This window comes from Saccopteryx bilineata, chromosome 1 (assembly GCF_036850765.1).
Source record: "Saccopteryx bilineata isolate mSacBil1 chromosome 1, mSacBil1_pri_phased_curated, whole genome shotgun sequence".
NCBI classification, from domain to species: domain Eukaryota; kingdom Metazoa; phylum Chordata; class Mammalia; order Chiroptera; family Emballonuridae; genus Saccopteryx; species Saccopteryx bilineata.
This window is the reverse complement of record NC_089490.1, coordinates 226,981,196-227,001,886: the sequence shown is the minus strand read 5'-3', so window position 1 is coordinate 227,001,886 and position 20,691 is coordinate 226,981,196. Positions and strand designations below refer to the sequence as shown.

The 20,691-nt window shown below is 44.2% G+C and overlaps 1 protein-coding gene across 1 annotated transcript; it reads left to right on the top strand.

The window, feature by feature from the left end:
• The first annotated feature begins 2,129 nt into the window (after positions 1–2,129).
• H3-3A (H3.3 histone A) lies at positions 2,130–11,091 on the top strand. The gene is made up of 4 exons (XM_066237188.1): positions 2,130–2,253; positions 3,773–3,923; positions 5,530–5,683; positions 10,615–11,091. Exons 2-4 carry the CDS (start codon positions 3,796–3,798, stop codon positions 10,741–10,743), a joined length of 411 nt encoding a protein of 136 aa, XP_066093285.1. The 5' UTR covers positions 2,130–2,253; positions 3,773–3,795; the 3' UTR covers positions 10,744–11,091.
• Positions 11,092–20,691: the final 9,600 nt, after the last annotated feature.

The window sequence follows — 20,691 nt, the reverse complement described above, 5'->3', positions numbered from 1 at the left end:
CCTCAGCCACAGTATTTGCCACTCATGGGGCTCCAAAGGACCTCCCTCTGCCCCCTAGCACAAATGCTGCTTCCCTTGAAAGGCAATGCTTCCAGAGATCATAAGCTCCAAGGCAGGAGCATTGCTTGTGTTGTTCACTATTGTATTGCCAGCACCCAGAATTGTGCCTAACACATAACTGGCACTCAATATTCACTCTATGAGAGAATTTCCTGAAGCCACTAGATAACCAGATACTTCCCAGGTGATTACGTGCTGTATCCCACAATTGGAAAGAACTTGAGGCCTAGCTTCACAAACAGTATTTCCATTTTATAGATGGACAGCTGAGTTGGTTCACATAATCCAAAATCAGAACAGTTTCAATTCAAATAGTCTTCCTCTTAGAAATATTTAAGCCAAAAAAAAAAAAGGAGCTATAGAAAATCTAGCATATCAAGAGAAAGTTACCAATGTCATTTAACATTTCTCGAAAATATAATGAATTTAATTGACGTAGAACAGCCTTCCTGGATAAACCCAGTAACAAGTATTTTGGTTTCCTGAAGACAAAAGAAAAGTGAAGCAAAACCAAAAAACTCTTCTCAGCCTGAATTACAAGTGTTCACTGGCAGTCCATCCTCAACTTTTCTGCATGTGCTATTTAGGCTAGGCTAGCAGACTGCATGTAGTCTGCCCAGCAACCACCACCACTTAACATTCATTAAATAATAATGAAACAGGAGGCCTGGATTTTTTTTTTTCTCTCCGGGGTCTGTTTCTCACTTAAGTGACCTTGGACAAATCTATTCCCTCTCTCATTTCCATATATCTGTTTCAGGATAATGTTTATGACTAAGATGCTTTCTAAGATCTTCAGATTACAAATGGTGCCCTTCACCTATGAAATGCATCTCCCTCACGATCCTACGGGTTGTCTGCATGACACCTACTGAAAACCTTCACACACAGTTGTCAATACCATCTGGGGACGGTTTACATATTCTAGGCCAATGAACTGGTAACGTGGATAACCTGAGCGTAAAGTCTGTTCCTGATGCTACTGTGAATTGCAAAATGGTTAAACGTTTAACAATTCCCAAACCACATTTTATTTTTGCCCCTTTATGCCGCATCTAAACCACGTAGAAGCTGCTGACATTTTATTACCCTGATGTGGCAATCCTACCAAACACTGACACAGTTAAAAGGACCAACTGAGTGGTAGGACAAACTGCCGGGATTCGTAGGCCTTGGTGCAGTTAGCTGTGTATTCCATACATTGTTTTAAAGGCTTACAAAATACAGCCATCTTGCAGCAGACACCCGGCCCAGGAAGAAGGCGAGCCTCGTCCCTTCGGCCTTGGAGACGCCACCTGCGAGGGGCTGGCAGCCCCCGGTGGTACGGCCCGTGCGGACCGACTGCTAAATGACCCGTAGCTCGGCCCGCGCAGCCGGGCGGGTGTCTGAGCGGATAAAGCTGTCGGCGGGCGGAGAGGCCGCAGCTGGCACGGGACGAAGCCCGCAGAGGGCTGTGCCCCCTGCCAGCTGCCAGGGCAGCCCAGCCCGAAAGTGGCAGCGGGACACCAGACTTCTATCTGTAAAGCTTCAGGTTGGGGAATGTTTTCAGCAGGGGCGCGGCGCCTTGGCCTGCCGCGTCCCCCTCCCAGTGTCCACGCCGTCCAGGGCGCCTCGGGGGCGCGCGCCGGGGCCCGCGCGGGGGCGCCTCCACCCCTCCCCGCCGCGGCCCGGAACGCCCGCAGGCCCAACGTTCCCCCGCTGCGCTGCTGCCGTTCTCACCTCCCCCTCACCTCCCCAACGGCGCCCCAAACCCCGGCACTGAGAGTTCGATGACGTGCGCGCACAGAGCCGGGTGGGAATGCGGGGCCTGGGAGCGGGAGTTAAAGCGGGGCGGGCGGCCGTCTCCGCAGAAGCTGTCGGCCCCTCGCATGTCTTTTGTGTTTGTACACACACGGCGCGAGGTGGCTGAGAGGAGGGAGCGGGCGGCGCGCGGGGGAGGGGCGAGCGCGCGCTAGCGAACGGGCGCGCGGGGGGGAGGGCGGGGGCGGGGCGCGAGCGGGGGCGGGGCCAAGCCTTCCCTCCATTGTGTGTGATTGGTTGGCGTGCGGCGCGGGGGCGGGGCGGCGTGTGTTGGGGGATAACCTCGGTGTCAGCCATCTTTCAATTGTGTTCGCAGCCGCCGCCGCGCCGCCGTCGCTCTGTAACGCCAGCGCCGCCTCTAGCTCGTCGAGCTCCAGCCGAAGGAGAAGGGGGGTAAGTTTCCCCGTCTGCCCGCTTCCCCGAAACCGAGCTCCGCTTTTCGTCAGCCCCGCAGCCGGCCCAGGCGGTGCGAGAAGGGGCCCGCAGCCCCTCCGGTTTGGCCCACAAACTTTTTGGCCCAGAAATGGAGGTGAGAAGCGAGTTTCCCTCGCTCCTCAGGCGGCGGCTCCCCAGTCTCTCGCCGCCTCAGCCCAACAGCAGCAACCGCCGCGGCGCCGAACCCGCTCTGCCTCCTCCCCGCGACCCGGGCTCCTCTTTCTTCGGTGAAATCCTGCCCTCCCTCCCTTCCTGGGACCCCAGACCTTCACCACGACCCGCGCAGGCCCCTTAACTACCGGCCCCGGGCCCCGGGCTCCAGTTTTCGGGCGGGAAAGGGGTGGAAATCGCCGCCGCTTCCCGTCCTGGGGTAACTCGCTTTTTGCTGCCTCCCCACAGTTGTTGCTAAGCTTCACCATCTTGTCTCTCTTCTCTGGTCACCGACCATATTTTTTCCCCCGTTTCTCTCTTCCCCATTTCAGAAAAGGAGGAAAATTTTTTGAAGAGAGACCTTTTTTTCTCCTTTTTTGGAGAAGCGGAAACTTGATGCATCTGAAATGCAAAAAAAAAAAAAACTTTCACATTTTGGAGGGCGGCACGTGGCAGGGGATTGGGGCATTTCTGAGCGTTTTGGTGTTTTGTCTGTTGGGAAGGGAATCGGATACGTTTGCGATTGTTTCCATTTTGTTCTGGTCTGGAAGCCGAGTTGGTGGCTGCGCGAGACGCTGGGAGCGGGGCGACAGGCTGGGAACCCCGAGCCCAGGGGCCGGAGGAGGCGAAACCAAAAGTTTATGTGGTGCTCGGGGTGCGCCGGGCGGCTGGTGCGTTAATTAAAGCCTAGGTGCGGGCACTTATTTTTTAATTTCATTGCGATCCTGGTGGGACTGCGCGAGGACGGCGCTTTGTAGAATTCTCGCTGGCAGTAGCTGTTATTCCTCTCCTGTTTCTCGTTCAAGACGCCTTTTTGTCAACATAACTGGAGAGATGCTAAAGCAGGAATGTTTTCAGATATTTACAGCAATCGATCAACTGCCAGACGCAGGGGGGGGGGAGCTTGTTCCGAGGGAGGGACCCTTTTTTTGGGCTCTAATTTGACTCGCCTTTTTCTATGGTTTGTAGCTTCATTCTTTTGACGTGTTTATGAGTCAGATGTTTACAGACAGCTCTAATTTTTGCTTTAATTAAAGTAATTGGAGCAAGGTTGGTAGGGGTCTTTTTGTTTTGCCGTTTGTCCTTCGGATTTGGCATTTTTGAGAGGTGGTTGTTGTTTAATGGTAACAATTTTCTGGTACTCCAGTTTGTTTCAAGAAGTCGCATTTGGGTGGTAAATGTAATCTGCACCCTCTCGAATTATATAACATTACCAACATTTTTTGTGATTATCATATTTCCAGATTTTTGTGTGGGGGGGGTAGTGGCAGGAAAACTTGTATGTTTGGTAGTATGTAGTGATTTTTTGGTTTTTTAATGCTGGTAGGTAAGTAAAGAGGTCTCTATACCATGGCTCGTACCAAGCAGACTGCCCGCAAATCGACCGGTGGTAAAGCACCGAGGAAGCAACTGGCCACCAAAGCCGCTCGCAAGAGTGCGCCCTCTACTGGAGGGGTGAAGAAACCTCATCGTTACAGGTATTAAAAATAAGGAAAGTTACCTCCTGCTTGGGGAGGCTGTCAAATCGAAACAGGATTGGGGGGGGGGGGGGGAGGTTAGGCAATATCTACAACACGTTTTTTCGCTATGTCAAAAATAAATAAAGAACAACGTCTCAAAGTGCAGTATCCACATAATCTTAACAAAAAGATGTATAATCAAACTTTTTGATTTAGAGAAACATGTTTTTCCCTTTTTTTGACTACTAATACTTGGAAAGGTATGAAGATTTAGTATTAGGTGTTACTGGGAACGTGTTTAATTTTGAAGCCCGAATCCTACCATAGCCCAAAGGAGACTGTTACATCACTAAGAAAAATTAATGGGCTTAACATTTTATTTATGTTAGTAATATGTTTTTACATAAAGTGACATTTTAAATTACATTTTGAGAATACCTTTGCTTTTGACAGAAAAATAATTTAATCAAGTTTGGGGTAATTTTTTAGTAGGATTTCCATCCCTTACTTGAATTGCTTTATTTCCCTCTATTAGTGCATTTGAACTAGCCTGAGCAGTGTTATTAAGGACATTTGCCATTAGAGGGCAGAAGTTGTCCATACCTAGGTAGCCTATGCAAAAGAAATAAAATCTTGTTCAGTGGAAGAAATAAATCAGAATTGAGGTAATTTCTTGTGACAATTAGTAACAAAACAAAAACCAAAACACTCACAGTGAAGAATCATGAGGGATGGGCAGTAGTCAAAGGAAAGCTATTCTGGAAAATCATACTTAAATACAAGTGTATTTTTACATGAAGATGATTGGGTTGTATTGACAGGTCTTACAGAAGAGAGGGTGCGGGTAGGAAGAAGGACAGTAGTGCCAAATTGAGAGGGATCTGAATAACTTGATTTATTAGTGGCTTCATTCCTTCCCATGCTGTAGTTATAAGGAAATTATGTATGTGTTAAAGATGAATAAAATAAATGGCACTTCGGCCTGACCTGTGGTGGCGTGGTGGATAGAGAGCAGTGACTTGGAATGCTGAGGTCGCTGGTTCAAAACCCTGGGCTTGCTTTGTCAAGGCACGTACAACAAACAATCAGTGAACAACTAAAGTGAAGCAACTATGACTTGATACTTCTTCTTGTTCCCCTCCTCTCTCTGTAAAGTCAATAAATAAAATTAAAAAAAAAAAATGGTACTTCGATAAACTCCCTGGCAGGAATCCAGTATCATGCTTTTGCTTTAAAGATATTTTAATTTTTTTGTTACTCTTAATAAACTTGAATATTCAAGTTATAAATTGATAAGTGAAATTTGATACAGAAGTTGAAGAAAAGTTAGTTGGTTTAGTTTTTGGAAAAAAGACTGCATTTTGCCTGACCTGTGGTAGTGCAGTGGATGAAGCATTGACCTGGAATGCTGAGGTCACCAGTTCGAAACCCTGGACTTGCCTGGTCAAGGCACATATGAAAGTTGATGTCCCCCCCTCCCTGTGAGTGCGCTTGCTCTTCTCTCTAAAATGAATAAGTCTTTTTAAAAAATAAATGAAATATGTAACTTCCATTAAGAAAAAAAGAATAATGACTGCATTTCTATGTATTTAGTAACTTTTTTATTATTATTATTGTCTTTAAGGCCTGGTACTGTGGCACTTCGTGAAATTAGACGTTATCAGAAGTCCACTGAACTTCTGATTCGCAAACTTCCCTTCCAGCGCCTGGTGCGAGAAATTGCTCAGGACTTCAAAACAGATCTGCGCTTCCAGAGTGCAGCCATTGGTGCTTTGCAGGTAAAATGGCGGGTAGGAATCTAAGAGTTGGAGGTCCTTCTATGTACCAAGAACAATTCTAAATCTTTGCCTGTGCTTGTATAATTTAATCATCACAAGCCTATAAGATAAGTGATAACTTTATTTCACTATTGAGGTGTCAAAAAGGTGGTTTGAGGTCACACACATAGAAAATGTAATCTGAAGCCATTTGACTCCAAAGCCTAGTGTATTCCATTAGACCAATTTAAAAATTTTAAACATTGCACTAAAAGTAAGGGAGAATGGTACCCTGTGGTTTGGCTTATGGATGCTGCAGAACAATAAGACGTCATGGGACTAAAGATCCACTTGTAATCCGTTTCAGAGTGGCTGGTGTAAAGGGAATGTTAGAATAAATGTCTTACTGTAACTGAAGAGGCAGGGGCAAGTGGAGAGAGCGTAATGGCTAGGATGGGAATAGGCAGAACTGAAGAATTGTGTGATGAGGTAGAAGCAGGGAGTGGTAATTAGGATTGGCAATAGAAAAGGTATGCTTCCAGTTGATACCCAGTTTATAAAGGATCAAGGATTTGAGGACTTGTCCTTCACTAAAGGGGATTAGTGATATCAATTTAAATGGGAAGCATATTGACTTTAATCCTGGCTCCAGGGTGTCAGAGTTTGAGAAACACTATTTAGGGGTTGTTATGTATTTAAACTATTTGTGGCTTATGCCAAGAATAAAACTTGAAATACCTACAAGTAAGATAATTTGATTAGGTACACAGGAATAATTAACATCTATCAAAAGTAAACCTATTTTATATTGTACTTGGCATTCTTTAGATAACTGTCTGAAAATAAGAGAAAACTCCCTCTTTCATCAGCACATCGGGTTGGAGGTGATTAAAAGTGCAAATTGCTAGGTACCAACCACCACAGACCTGAATCGCAGTCTCTTTCGGGGGAGGGTCTAGAGTCTACACACACACCACTGGATGATTTTCAAGGCTGCTGTTGCTGTGCCAAGCTTTTTGCTTTATGTGTGAGAAGGATTTGATAGGTGGATTCTACAGTGAAGTGTAATTGGCTCAGCTGTTTCTATGGTTAGTCTGAACTTCATTTGATTGGTGAATTCCGGAAGTACACATCCATTAAGTTCTCAGTGAATTGGAATTTTAAACTACTGAAATCTTCCAGTGTTGGTACTTAAAACTTTATTTTCTGTTTTAATCACTGATTATCTTTAAGTCCCATTCATTTAGTATTGCAATTAGAAATCACATTTCCCCCACTGTTTTAATACAGAAATACTACTAAGAATCTTAGTATTGATTTAAAGCTGCTAGTGTTGTTTTCTAGTTAGTTAGCAGGACTGCTTTTTGAGAATATGATTATGCTTGAAAATTATTAAACATTTTGAGTTAATCAGTGATATTAGGTAATTTTCATTATTGAGTTTAAATGTCAGTACAGGCTTGTAAATTGAGACAATTAAACTGAGTATAAGACTTGTCGTTTTTAATTCATGTGTAAACTTTTATCATCACTAAGTGGTTGTATTAGTTTTGAGCAAAATACTCATCTCTGCTGCTGGTAGTATTCTAGCATTAAAAAGCTCTTATTTTTAGTGGAAAGAGTAATCTTTGTTGCACGTTTTTTATTTTGTGTTTTATATATACTCTTCAGTTATTTTAAAGCTACAGAGATGAAAAATTTGCTGATAGAAATAAGAGTAATAAAGCAGTTGAAGTTGATTACAAAGTCCCTTTCTCTGACTTTAGAATTAACAAGCTTTACAACTTCCTAATACAGCTAAATGAGGATGGGGTGGTAGTCCAACGAGTCTAGGTTTGCCATAGATAATCAAGAGTGAATTGGCTATCTTAAAACAGCATTTGCCTTTACTATCTGAGAGTTTGGATTGGGGTATTTATATGTTAAAAATGGACATAGGTGTGTTGAAATGGTAGAATAGTCAGACACTGGATATATTTAAAATGTAAATTAATGTTTCTTTCAAGTTATCTTGTCATCTCAGAATTGTTCATTGCACTATAAGTTAACGTGGCAGTCTTTTAATTCCCATTACAGCCTTAATATTTAGAAGGCTTTGGGACATTGATTATAGAATTGGAAATACATAGATAGGTCATAGTCAAATCCTGAGTATCAACTTCTCACAGAGTTGACCAGACACAACCCTGTAAAACTGATAGCCAGGTTCTAAGACACAGTGAGAGCCCCAGCTGCCAAATGGCATGTCTGAGTGTAGTGTCAGGGTAGACTTGTGGATCATACCACTCTTAAATAAATGGTCTCCAAATCTGGGCCTGTCAGCTTGTTCGTATAGCACAGGGGTAGTCAACCTTTAATACCTACCGTCCACTTTTGTATCTCTGTTAGTAGTAAAATTTTCTAACTGCCCACCAGTTCTACAGTAATGGTGATTTATAAAGTAGGGAAGTAACTTTATAAAATTTATAAAGCAGAGTTACAGTAAGTTAAAGCCTATAATAATAATTACCAAGTACTTTATGTCGGATTTTTGCTAAATTGGGCAGAATAAATCTTTATAAAACAACTTCTTATAGTTAAATCTATCTTTTTTCATTTTTTTTTTCTGAAGCTGGAAACAGGGAGAGACAGTCAGACAGACTCCCGCATGCGCCCGACCGGGATCCACCCGGGCACGCCCACCAGGGGCGACGCTCTGCCCACCAGGGGGCGATGCTCTGCCCATCCTGGGCGTCGCCATGTTGCAACCAGAGCCACTGCCTGAGGCAGAGGCCACAGAGCCATCCCCAGCGCCCGGGCCATCTTTGCTCCAATGGAGCCTCGGCTGCGGGAGGGGAGGAGAGAGACAGAGAGGAAAGCGCGGCGGAGGGGTGGAGAAGCAAATGGGCGCTTCTTCTGTGTGCCCTGGCCGGAATCGAACCCGGGTCCTCCGCACGCTAGGCCAACGCTCTACCGCTGAGCCAACCGGCCAGGGCCTAAATCTATCTTTTTATTTATACTTTGGTTGCTCTGCTACCGCCCACCATGAAAGCTGGAATACCCACTAGTGGGCAGTAGGGACCAGGTTGACTACCCACTGGTATAGCAGCTCATACTGCTGCATTTTGCAGAAGCATTCTAGATTTGCAGAATTCTGGGGTAAAAAACTAATTTTTTTCCTGAGGAATTTTAAGTCCTAGTATCTGTTGGGCATTGTGAAACCCCTAAAAGCAGTAGGCTACAGTATGTCGTATTCTTCAAACTTCTCAGCCATTTCTAGAATTTCTCAAGAATGAATCTCTAAATATGAAGGACTTCTGTTATGAGGGACTAATTGTATAGAAAAGGTGCAAATTTAAATTAGGGTTAAATATAAAAACAAACTAGCAAGGCATTTTGAGTTAAAAATCTCTATTAAGTATTTGAAGGGTATTAAAAGATGGCTGGTATACAAGACCAATGAGTGCCAACAGTGTTGGAGGTCCAGGTTTCCTGCACCTGAAAACTAGGGGCAAGAGGAGTGGTTGCATTCTCCATGTTACAGTAGGTCTTAAAGAGTAGTAGTAAATGAGACCTGGTTTTTGGTAACAGCTGCTTCAGGAAGACATGTAGGGACAGTAAAATTTGGGTGAAACAAATTTTTTTAGGAGAGATTAAGGATAAAAACATGAAGGAATAATTTTCATGAAATTATGTAAACCATTGGAATTAAGTGTTGCTTTTAAAAGCAAAATCTCCATGGTTTTCTTACAAAGTCAAAATGTGAAAACCAAATCTGGCTTTTCCTATCTGTGTGTCTAATGTATTATATAATATTGGGGCTTGAATTACTTGAGTATCTTTGTTTCTTTTCTCATTTTATAGTTAAAGATTACAAAATGGATATAATTCTTTAAATTAGGATAAAAATGGCAACTATAAAAAATTTTTTCTAAACATATCTTGTGAACAGAGAAATATCTTCCTTCTAGATAAAGAGAAGGCCAAATAACATTTCACTTAATGCTCCTATTCCACTAAAAAGGTTTGGTTATGACTAGCCTAGTAAAACAAAACACTAGTTTCCTCATTTCAAAATGAATGAACAAATGTTTTAACTTAAAACTAAAGGATCCTTAAACTTTCAGACAGTTGTAAGATGTACAAACAATTTGAGTTGTTATAAGTAGGAACTTCCCTTTCTCCCTTGACATGCCAAGTGTTAGTGAGTCACACAACTAGCAGTTTTTGAGTGATAGTAGGGATAAGAAAATGCCTTCAAAGAATCTTACAATGTAATAGGGAAAACATGATGAATTGTTATTAATAACTAGAGAATAACAAATGCCACTACAGATTATTGGGGTACGTAGAGGAAGGTACACTTGGTAGGCAGTAGGGGCATATCTCCTAGGTAAAATTGGTCAAATTATGAGTTCTGGGATGTATAGTACTCATCCATCAGATCTGAGGTGAAAGTAAGGATAGATGAAGACTGGAAGATGAAGCCACTTGTCAACTAGACAGCATTATTTGCAAGGCAAAGGTTCAAACCTGTCTCAGAATGAGTAGGATTTGGAATAAGGAGTCACTGAACAGGGAAAAGGGGTATCTGGATTAGATGCTTGGATTCTGTTTATTTTTGTAGGGATGAGAAGAATATTAGAGTTTAAATTAGATTTCTTGCTTTACTGAAGCTATATAAATTTCAGTTTCATAGAAGTCATTAATTAACACTAAAAGTACTAAATTTTAGTAATGAAATAATTGACTTGTGTAATTTGATGAAGATAGACATACTTGAACTTTGCACTTTTCATAAGCTGCCTTTTAGCTTTGTCCCACAGGCCTTTACATGTAAGCATTTGGTAAAGTAGTAAACGTCTTCTCAAGCAAGTTTTTAAAAAGGATCAGTGACCTCATCATTTTAAGATACAGATGTATCTTAACTGTTGGGAATACTTTTAATATTTTTTTCTTTATTCCTGTTGTAGGAGGCAAGTGAGGCCTATCTGGTTGGCCTTTTTGAAGACACCAACCTGTGTGCTATCCATGCCAAACGTGTAACAATTATGCCAAAAGACATCCAGCTAGCACGCCGCATACGTGGAGAACGTGCTTAAGAATCCACTATGATGGGAAACATTTCATTCTTTAAAAAAAAATTTCTCTTCTTCCTGTTATTGGTAGTTCTGAACATTAGATATTTTTTTTCCATGGGGTCAAAAGGTACCTAAGTATATGATTGCAAGTTGAAAATAGGGGACAGAAATCAGGTATTGGCGGTTTTTCCATTTTCATTTATGTGTGAATTTTTTTAATATAAATGTGGGGACATAAAGTATTAATGCAAGTCAAAATGTTTCAGTGAACAAGTTTCAGCAGTTCAACTTTATAACAATATAAATAAACCTGTTAAATTTTTCTGGACAATGCCAGCATTTGGATTTTTTTAAAACAAGTAAATTTCTTATTGATGGCAACTAAATGGTGTTTGTAGCATTTTTATCATACAGTAGATTCCATCCATTCACTATACTTTTCTAACTGAGTTGTCCTACATGCAAGTATGTTTTTAATGTTGTCTGTCTTCTGTGCTGTTCCTGTAAGTTTGCTATTAAAATACATTAAACTGTACCTGCTTTTGGTCTTTATTATCAGCCTTACCTTTATAATTGACTTGAAATGTCCATATTCAAAATAATTTTAGTATCAAGTGTTTTGTCACTTTATATCTGAAACAGGACTGTTGAAGGGAGGTGAAAGTAATAAGTTTTGCATCGTGAATCTATTTGCCCAAACCAGATGTTAAACATTGTAGGTGTAGTGTTTTTTGTTTTGTTTTGTTTTGTTTTTAAGGCAAGGTTGGGTAGTGAGACAGACTTCTGCAACACTTCATGCACCCCGACCAGGATCCACTCAGCAACCCATCTGGGGCTGATGCTCGAGTAGGGAGCTATCTTTAGCTCCTGAGGCTATTGTGCTCCCAGCTCCTTAGTTCCTGGGGCCAAAGTTGAACCAATTGAGCCACTGGCTGCTGGAGGGGAGAGGGAGAGAAAAGAGGGAGAAGATGAGGGTGTGGGAGAAGCAGATGGTCACTTCTGTGTGCCCTGGCTAGGAACCGAACTAAGGATGTCTATATGCTGGGTGGACACAATCCACTGAGCCAGCAGCCAGGGCCATATATTGTATTTTAAACCATTAATTCCCAAACTTAGCCAACAGAATCACATGGAAGTAGTTAAAATCTGTGTAAGTAGTAAAAGTACCTTTATACATACATACATATATGTATATTAAGCCTGGTCCAAGATTAGTGCATTGGCTTTTGGGCTATCATAAGCTGCTACATATTAGCCCTGAAGTTACTAATCAAGCACTAATAGTTAATTCTTAAGACTGTTTTCTTTAGCCTTGGAATGTTTAGTATAAATGAAGATAACCTTTCAATTCAAGACCCCTAACATCTCCCTGGCACTGGACAATAGTTTTAACAGTTGAGGTTTTGAAGTGAACTGAATCATTAAACATCAGTAAGATAAGAATAGTTGTATGTCAAGGAATAACATTGGATTTATATTCTTACTGGTCTGTGGTATACTCCTTTTTAGCGGCAACTTATATTGTAGGTCATTATAGAATTCTTTAATGGAATATGGTATTTTTAGAGCCCCTTAACATGGAATCCTAGTGTGATCCTTTGCATATGCTTCCATGGACAGGCACTAGTATTGGCAAGAGCAAGTTTATTCATTGCAGTATAAGCTATTAAAAGTCAATTGTTAAATGTTTCTTACTCAGTTTTCTGCAGTGCAAAGGGACATAGGTGTTCTGTTCATGAAAATAGGGGAAATGAGCTTGGCCTGGGGTTGCTCATTCAGTGCATAGAGCATTGACCTGGAATGCTGAAGTCTCTGGTTCAAACTCCTGGGCTTGCCCGGTCAAGGCACGTACAACAAGCAGTCAATGGACAGCTAACGCAAAACAACAATGAGTTGATACTTATTCCCCATCCCTTCTCCCCTCTACAAAATTGATAAATAGAATCTTAAACACACACAAATAGGGGAAATGGGTATCTCCAATAGCGTGAGGAAAGTTGTCAAAATCTATTGTGGCCTGACCAGGTGGTGGCGCAGTGGATAGAGCGTCGGACTGGGATGTGGAAGGACCCAGGTTTGAGACCCCGAGGTCACCAGCTTGAGTGCGGGCTCATCTGGTTTGAGCAAAAAGCTCACTAGGTTGAGCCCAAGGTCGCTGACTCAAACAAGGGGTTACTCAGTCTGCTGTAGCCCCACGGTCAAGGCACATATGAGAAAGCAATCAACAACTACTAAGGTCACAATGTGCAATGAAAAACTAATGATTGATGCTTCTCATCTCCATTCCTGTCTGTCTGTCCCTGTCTATCCCTCTCTGATTCTCTTGTCTCTGTAAAAAAAATAAATAAATAAAACTTAAGAAAAATCTATTGTGGACCAGTTTCTTACAAACAGCAGATACCATGCTTTGAGTTCTTAGAGTTGATCTTAAATTTTACTTTTGAGTTTTTGTTCGTTACTCTATGAAATGGTCATTATGTTAGCAGTTAATTTATTTGGTTAATTTTTATTTTTTTTAAATAAAATTTTTAAAAAAGGGATAGGGACAAATAGGGAGAGAGATGAGAAGCATCCATTTGTTGCGGCACCTTAGTTCATTGATTGCTTTCTTGTATGTGCCTTGACTGGGGGGCTACAGCAGACTGAGTGACCCCTTGCTTAAGCCGGCTGGCTACATTGGGGTTTTGAATCTGGGTCCTCTGCGTCCCAGTCCAACACTCTACCCACTGCACCACTGCCTAGTGAGGCATTTCTGTTAAATTTTGAGTAATAGGTGTTCACTGTCCAAGTACTAATACACAATAAGTCATATATTACAATATTGGGCAGTTAAAAAATTGGCACCAAGGTAAACTTGGCACTGGATCAACACATCTGGTCAATGTACTATACTGAGCTTGTCTCAATATACCATGGTCTGTTAATACTATTTAATATGCATTCTCATTCCAACTTATAAATCTGGCAACTTATTTTGGGGGGTTTATGTTTGACAAGTTTGGACAATATGCACAGTAGTTTTGAGTTTAGGGCTATACTTTAACTCTTAGATATGTGTGAACTGCCACCCATTGATCCCTAGGTAGATAATAACAGGCTGAGAACCTCTCCTGTGCTTGAGAGTTGCTTTATAACAACCCTACTTAGGAAAAGTTATAGTAAATTTGTGTTGGGTCCAAAGTTGCTAAATTGACCACATAGTTATGTTTAGTTTTTAACATATTCAATGATGTAACCAGCTTCTGAATATTAAAGTGTCTTATGAAAATGGCTAATTAACACCTTAAGGTTTCAGGAAATATTCCTCAAGTCTAAATCAACTTTTATAGCCTGACCTGTGGTGGCGCAGTGGATAAAGCATCAACCTGGAATGTTAGAGATCACTGGTTCGAAACCCTGAGCTTGCCTGGTCAAGGCACATATGGGAGTTGATGCTTCCTGCTCCTCCCCCCTTCTTTCTCCCCTTTCTAAAGTGAATAAATCTTTAAATCAAATTTTAAATTGAAAAAAAGCTAAAATTTTGTGGCAGGGCAGTTTTAGGTGAGTAGGTTATGGGGAAATAAGGAATTACTGTAGCTGGAAGGATAGGAAGGAATTTGGAAGCTTTAAGTTAGATTAAAAAAAATTTTTTTGGCCCTGGCCGGTTGGCTCAGCGGTAGAGCGTCGGCTTGGCGTGTGGGGGACCCAGGTTCGATTCCCGGCCAGGGCACATAGGAGAAGCGCCCATTTACTTCTCCACCGCCCCCTCTCCTTCCTCTCTGTCTCTCTCTTCCCCTCCCGCAGCCAAGGCTCCATTGGAGCAAAGATGACCCGGGCGCTGGGGATGGCTCCTTGGCCTCTGCCCCAGGCACTAGAGTGGCTCTGGTCGTGGCAGAGCGACTCCCCGCAGGGGCAGAGCATCGCCCCCTGGTGGGCGTGCCGGGGTGGATCCCGGTCGGGCGCATGTGGGAGTCTGTCTGACTGTCTCTCTCCGTTTCCAGCTTCAGAAAAATACAGAAAATAAATAAATTAATTAAAAAAATTTTTTAAGGTTTTATTTATTGATTTTTAGAGAGAGGGAAAGTGGGGTGGGGAGGAGAGGGAAGTATCAACTCATAGCAGCTGCTTCCTATGTGCCTTGAATTGGCAAGCTTGGGGATTCAAACCAGTGACCTCAGTGTTCCTGGTCCACGCTCTATCCACTGCACAACCACCTGGTCAGGCTAAAAGTTGAGGGTTTTTTGTTTTTTTTTTTAACTTTTAATTCTATTTATTCATTTTTAGAGAGGAGAGAGACAGGGAGACAGAGAGCAAGAAGGGGGGAGGAGCTGGAAGCATCAACTCCCATATGTGCCTTGACCAGGCAAGCCCAGGGTTTCGAACCGGCGACCTCAGCATTTCCAGGTCGACACTTTATCCATTGCGCCACCACAGGTCAGGCTAAAAGTTGAGTCTTGACAGTGCAGTGGTCCCTCGTCTTATTGTAGGGGTTAGGTTCCAGAACCCCCGCCCCCCCCCCCGCAATAGGCAAAAATCTGAAGTAGCGACCATATATATGTGTATGTGTGTGTGTGTGTGTGTGTGTGTGTGTGTGTGTGTATGTATGTATGTGTTTGTTTATTTTTCTTAATTTTTTCCCCATTTTTCCGAAGCTGGAAACGGGGAGGCAAACAGACTCCCGCATGCGTCCGACCGGGATCCACCCGGCATGCCCACCAGGGGGCAATGCTCTGCCCCTCTGGGGCGTCGCTCTGTTGCATCCAGAGCCAGTCCAGCACCTGAGGCAGAGGCCACAGAGCCATCCCCAGCGCCCGGGCCATCTTTGCTCCAATGGAGCCTTGGCTGCGGGAGGGGAAGAGAGAGACAGAGAGTAAGGAGAGGGGGAGGGGTGGAGAAGCAAATGGGCGCCTCTCCTGTGTGCCCTGTCCAGGAATCGAACCCGGGACTTCTGCACACCAGGCCAACGCTCTACTGCTGAGCCAACCAGCCAGGGCCACGACCTTATATTTATTTTATTGTTTATATTTTAAAGTTTTATAAACCCTCCCCACACTAATAAACCTTTCCAACACTTATTTTGCTTAATTTAATGCAAAAATAATTCAAATTATAAATATATAAAAATACCTATTTACCACAAAATCACGCAATACAGTGAAAAATCCACAATACAAAATTAGATAAATACAATTTAAAAATCCGCGATACAGAGAGACTGCAAAAAGTGAACCACAATATGGCGAGGGATGGCTGTAGTAATGAAGGAAAAAAAGACAAAGTTGGGAATGGCCAGGACACAGAAATCACAAGAAAACCCTCTGCATTTGAAAACATGCTGCTCACCCCCTGCTAGCTCTTGAGCTTATACCTTCTTTAATTCCTCCCTCTCTCTCAGCTCCATTAAATCCCATTGACCTGCCAAAAAAGTGTCCAAAAATTTCCACTTGTTGCACTCTAGTCCAAGCTGCTGTTGTCTGCCCTGGACTGCTGGAATAGTGGTGAGTCTGCATCTATCCACTCTTTTAACTCCCTCTGATCTCTTCACAGCCACCAGAGAAATGCTTTTAAAACCAACCAGTATTGGCCCTGGCCAGATAGCTCCACCGGTCAGAGCATCGTCCTGAAGCAGAGGTTGCTGGTTTGATCCCCAGTCAGATGCTTAGACATACAGGAACATATGTTCCTCTCTTCTGTTCTCTTTCTTCCTCTCTCTAAAATCAATAAAGTAAACATAAAAAAAGAAAAAGAACAGTTCTGGTCATTTTCCCACTTAAAAATATCTAACTGCTTCCCTTTGCACACAGAATAACACCTAAACTCTGGCTCACGAGGCCCCATGTGATCTGGCCTTGCCAGTCTTCCCTGTTTCCACCACTTGCTCACTGAGCTGCAACCAAACTCTCTGCTCACATACCCTTGTCACATCCCTTGGCTTTATTTCCTTAGTATTTATCAAAATTAAATTATTGTTTACTTTTTCACTGACTTTCCCCTACTAGAATATACAAGGGGTTTACTTTATGTTCCATTGTACCCTCATGCTGGTACATAGTGAACCTGAGTAAAAATCTGTTGAATGAATTTGTACTAGAATGAATGAGTGTTCCTGCTTTCCTTCAGGTTCAGTGAGTAAGTACCTTCTATGTGCCAGGCACTGTTGTGAGAATACAGATGTGAACAAAACAAGGTTTCCTGTCCTGGAGCTACATTCTAGTGAGAGAAATAGACAATGAAGAAGTAAAATATATACAAATATTGATCGACTTACGACCTATGCAACTTAATGACCATTCGACTTTACGACCACAATCGCTAGCCACAACTGCTCCACGTCTGGCAGCACAAGCGTTGGCCAGCTGGGCGTAGGACAGTGTGGACCAGCTTCCAGCAGCACTACCATCTCCACGTGCACCATTTCAACTGTTATCCCAGACTCGGTACAGCAATTTGTGTTTTATGTTTTGGATATTTTTCATCAGACCCCTCCCAAGATGTCTACCAAGAGGAAATTGTCTTTGCAAATATTAAACCAGTTGTGCTGGTAATGCAGTGTTTTACTTAAACCTGACAAATGCAAAAATAAGAAACAAAATGGCAAATGACATAAAATGAACAAAGAAAATTATGATATATAACATTGAAAGAAAATTATGATACAATATGACTTAAAGATTTTTATAACATTTCACAGTACTGTACATATAGCCTACTCAACTTACGACCAAATCGTGTTACGACCGGTCTGTCAGAACCAATCGTGGTCGTAAGTCAAGCACTAGCTGTAGTGTATTTAGTGGTAGCTGTTAAAGATTAAAAAACCGTGGTTAAGAAGTGTGATTCACGGGTCAGCGTTGGGAGCTAGGCCAAGGCAGGCATCACTGAGAGGTCTTTTGAGCAAAGACCTGAAGAAAATAAGAGCAAGTCACACAGGTGTCAGAGAAGAGTATTGCAGCCCCTACTGGGATCCTGTTGGGGACAAGCCTGGTGTGTTCAGGAACAACAGGAGGCAGGGTGGCTACAGTGGAATGAGTGAGCAGAGAAGTTGGAGGGAAATCTTAAGCAGAATGGGAGCCAGACCATGCAGCCTTTATAGGTCCCGGGAAGGACACGGTGGGAGGGAAGCCTCTGCAGAGTTTGGTGCAGGTGGATAAAATGGTCTGACATGAAACAAACGCACTCCAACCGCTGGGTAGAAAATAAAAATAAGGAGAGAGCAGGAAGGAAAGATAGGAAGCTATTGCAGTGACCAAAATGTGACATGATACAGTGGCTTGGATTTAGGGGGTGGCAGTGGAGGTAGTGAGAAGTGTCATTCTGGATGTTTTTTAAAGGTAGGAGATGGTTAGGACTGATGGGCCTGGGCATGACAAAGAGAGGTGACGGGTGCCAAGGTTTTCGGCTTGAGCAACTAACTTCAAGAGTGAATTGTGGCCTGACCTGCGGTGGCACAGTGGATAAAGCGTCGACCTGGACTGCTGAGGTCGCCGGTTCGAAACCCTGGGCTTGCCCGGTCAAGGCACATATGGGAGTTGATGCTTTCTGCTCCTCCCCCACTTCTCTCTCTCTCTCTCTCCCTCTCTCTCTCTCTCTCCTCTAAAATGAATAAATAAATAAATAAAGAGTGAATTGCTGTTGCTGGCAATAGGGAAGACTGAGAGGAGCAGGACCGGGGAATAGAAGATTAGTTACAGACTAATGTAACTAGATGTTACATTGTCAAGATGGAGATGCTTAGACTCTAGCGGAGTTTTCGACTGTTGCATATGTGCCTGGGGTTTAGGAAATGGGTTTGGGCTGGATATAGTAATTTAGAAGTCATCAGCAAATACATGGTCTTAAAGCCAGAAAGCTAGATGAGATCACCAAGGGAGCTGGTGTAGAGAAAGAAAAATTAAGAGGTCCAAGGATTGAGGGACTGACTCAACATTTAAATTTTGGGGGATGAGAGAGAGCTTCAAAGGAAACCGATGGTTGGGCCACAAAGAAAGCCAGACATATGTAGAGCCTGGAAGCTAAAGGAAAGTGCTCCAAGGACGAGAGGATGTGCTCTCCCCTGTCAAATACCACTAAGTCAAGTAGGGTGAGGTATGACCACTGACCATTGGGGTTGGCAGTGTGGAGATAATTGGTGATCTTGATAAGCACAGTTTTGGTGAAACAACAAAATATTGACTGGAGTGGATTCAAGAGAGACTGGGATTTTAAACTGAAATAATCACACTTCACATCGTCAATAGAGACAAACTGACATTGTGAGCCTTCTGATGTAAAACACCGAGGACACAACATTAACCAAATGTTTAACCTGAATATAATTATGAGGAAACAACCAGATAAATCCAAAGGGTAAACTATTTCGCAAAACAGCAGTGTTAATTTCACGAAAGGAAACACAGAACTGTTTCAGATTAAAGGTGACTGCCAGATGAGCCTACGCCACCACACAAGCTCCAGACTGGTCAGCAGATGGCCGCACATCCGGTCCTTACTGCGTATCCCAGGCGGCTGGAAGGCTTTCAGTACCCAAAGCTTCGCTGGCAAAGAATGGACTCCCGAGGGCCATTGCCCACTCTCAGGAACTCGGGGGTCGGAATGACTGCCCCTGCCAACGCGTCCTCGGGAGCAGCCCGGGGGTGGAGGGGGTCATGAGGACTGAGCGTTCAGGGTCCTCCCTGCCCCTCACACCCACATACCCGACCTCAGATCCGGGAGCCATGTCCCCAGTGCCTCTGGAGCCCATCCCCTCCCGTCCTTGCCTATGTTGTCACTCTGGTGCAGGCTTTTCCTTTTCCACGCGTTTCTGAAGTCGCCTCCTAACCCGGACTCTCTCTCTCCCCGCCTTCAGGTGCGGGAGAGACCTTCCTAAAGCGCTAAGTGGGTCCTTCCAATCACCTCCAGCCTAACGAGTCGCTACCGGGCAACACCACGGGCGCTCCTTGGCCCCAGTCCAAGGAGGCGGCACCATTTAGACCACGCCCCGGGGATCCGCTTCGCCCCCGCCCCCCGGTCCTGGGCATTGGGGGAGTTAGAGACGCAGACATCGCGCCACATTTCCCGGCTTCCCAACGCGCTCTCGCCAGCACGTCCAGGAGGGACGCCCCCCATGACCCTGACAGCCTCTGCTGTCCCCTCCCGGGCCACACGCGCCCACGATAAGGCTTGCTTCCGAGATCTCAGTTTCGCCACGGACAGGGCTTCGGCTTTCTGTCCCAGCAACTCCTCCTGGCCCTCGGGGTTCGGGGCCCTTTCCCGGGATTTGGCGGCCGGCCCGCTGGGCTCCAGGCCCAAGGCTGCCCCGTATCCGATCAGGCCGCGTGGCCGCCAGGAGGCCCGCGAGCTGCAGCTGCGGCCCTGAAGCTGCTGCGCATCCTGTCGAGGGGCTGCACGTAGCCCTTTGGAAAACAAAGCTGGCTCGTGCTCAGCTGCCTCCCGAGAAGTTGGATGAAAATGTAATATTTATGAACGAAGAATCCGTCAGTATGTAATTCTTTGCGCTAATTCTTGCCGCTAACTCTTGCCGCAGCAGTAGTTTCTGGTCCGGGGCGCCCACAATTTGTCCTCTGCAGCCCTGTCTCTCCTGCCCCGTGAAGGTTGGCTTCTGTCCAGTCTTCCAACCACCTGCACCTGGCCTAAGCTGGTCAGGAAGCAGGCCTCTGAGGGACAGTCACTGCGCCCCCATCCGCCTCTGGCCCGATTCCCGGTTCAAGATTGGGAGAAAGGATGACCAGATGGTCCCCAGTCCTGAGGAGGAGCGTCCTTAGGGACATTCAGGAGAGAGGGACACAGCGCTGAAGGGAGGGACTGGAGGGTTCCCCAGGTTAGCGTTTCCAAGGGCCTCGTGGATGAGCAGGATTTAGACAGGCCAGGACCAGGGACACCCAGGGAGGCCTCAGATCAGATTATACTTAAGAACCCGTCCTGTGGAGGTGTGCCAGAGGGGTTAATTATGAGGTTACCAAAAGGCCTGAGGGGCTCCCCAGGAGAACAGGA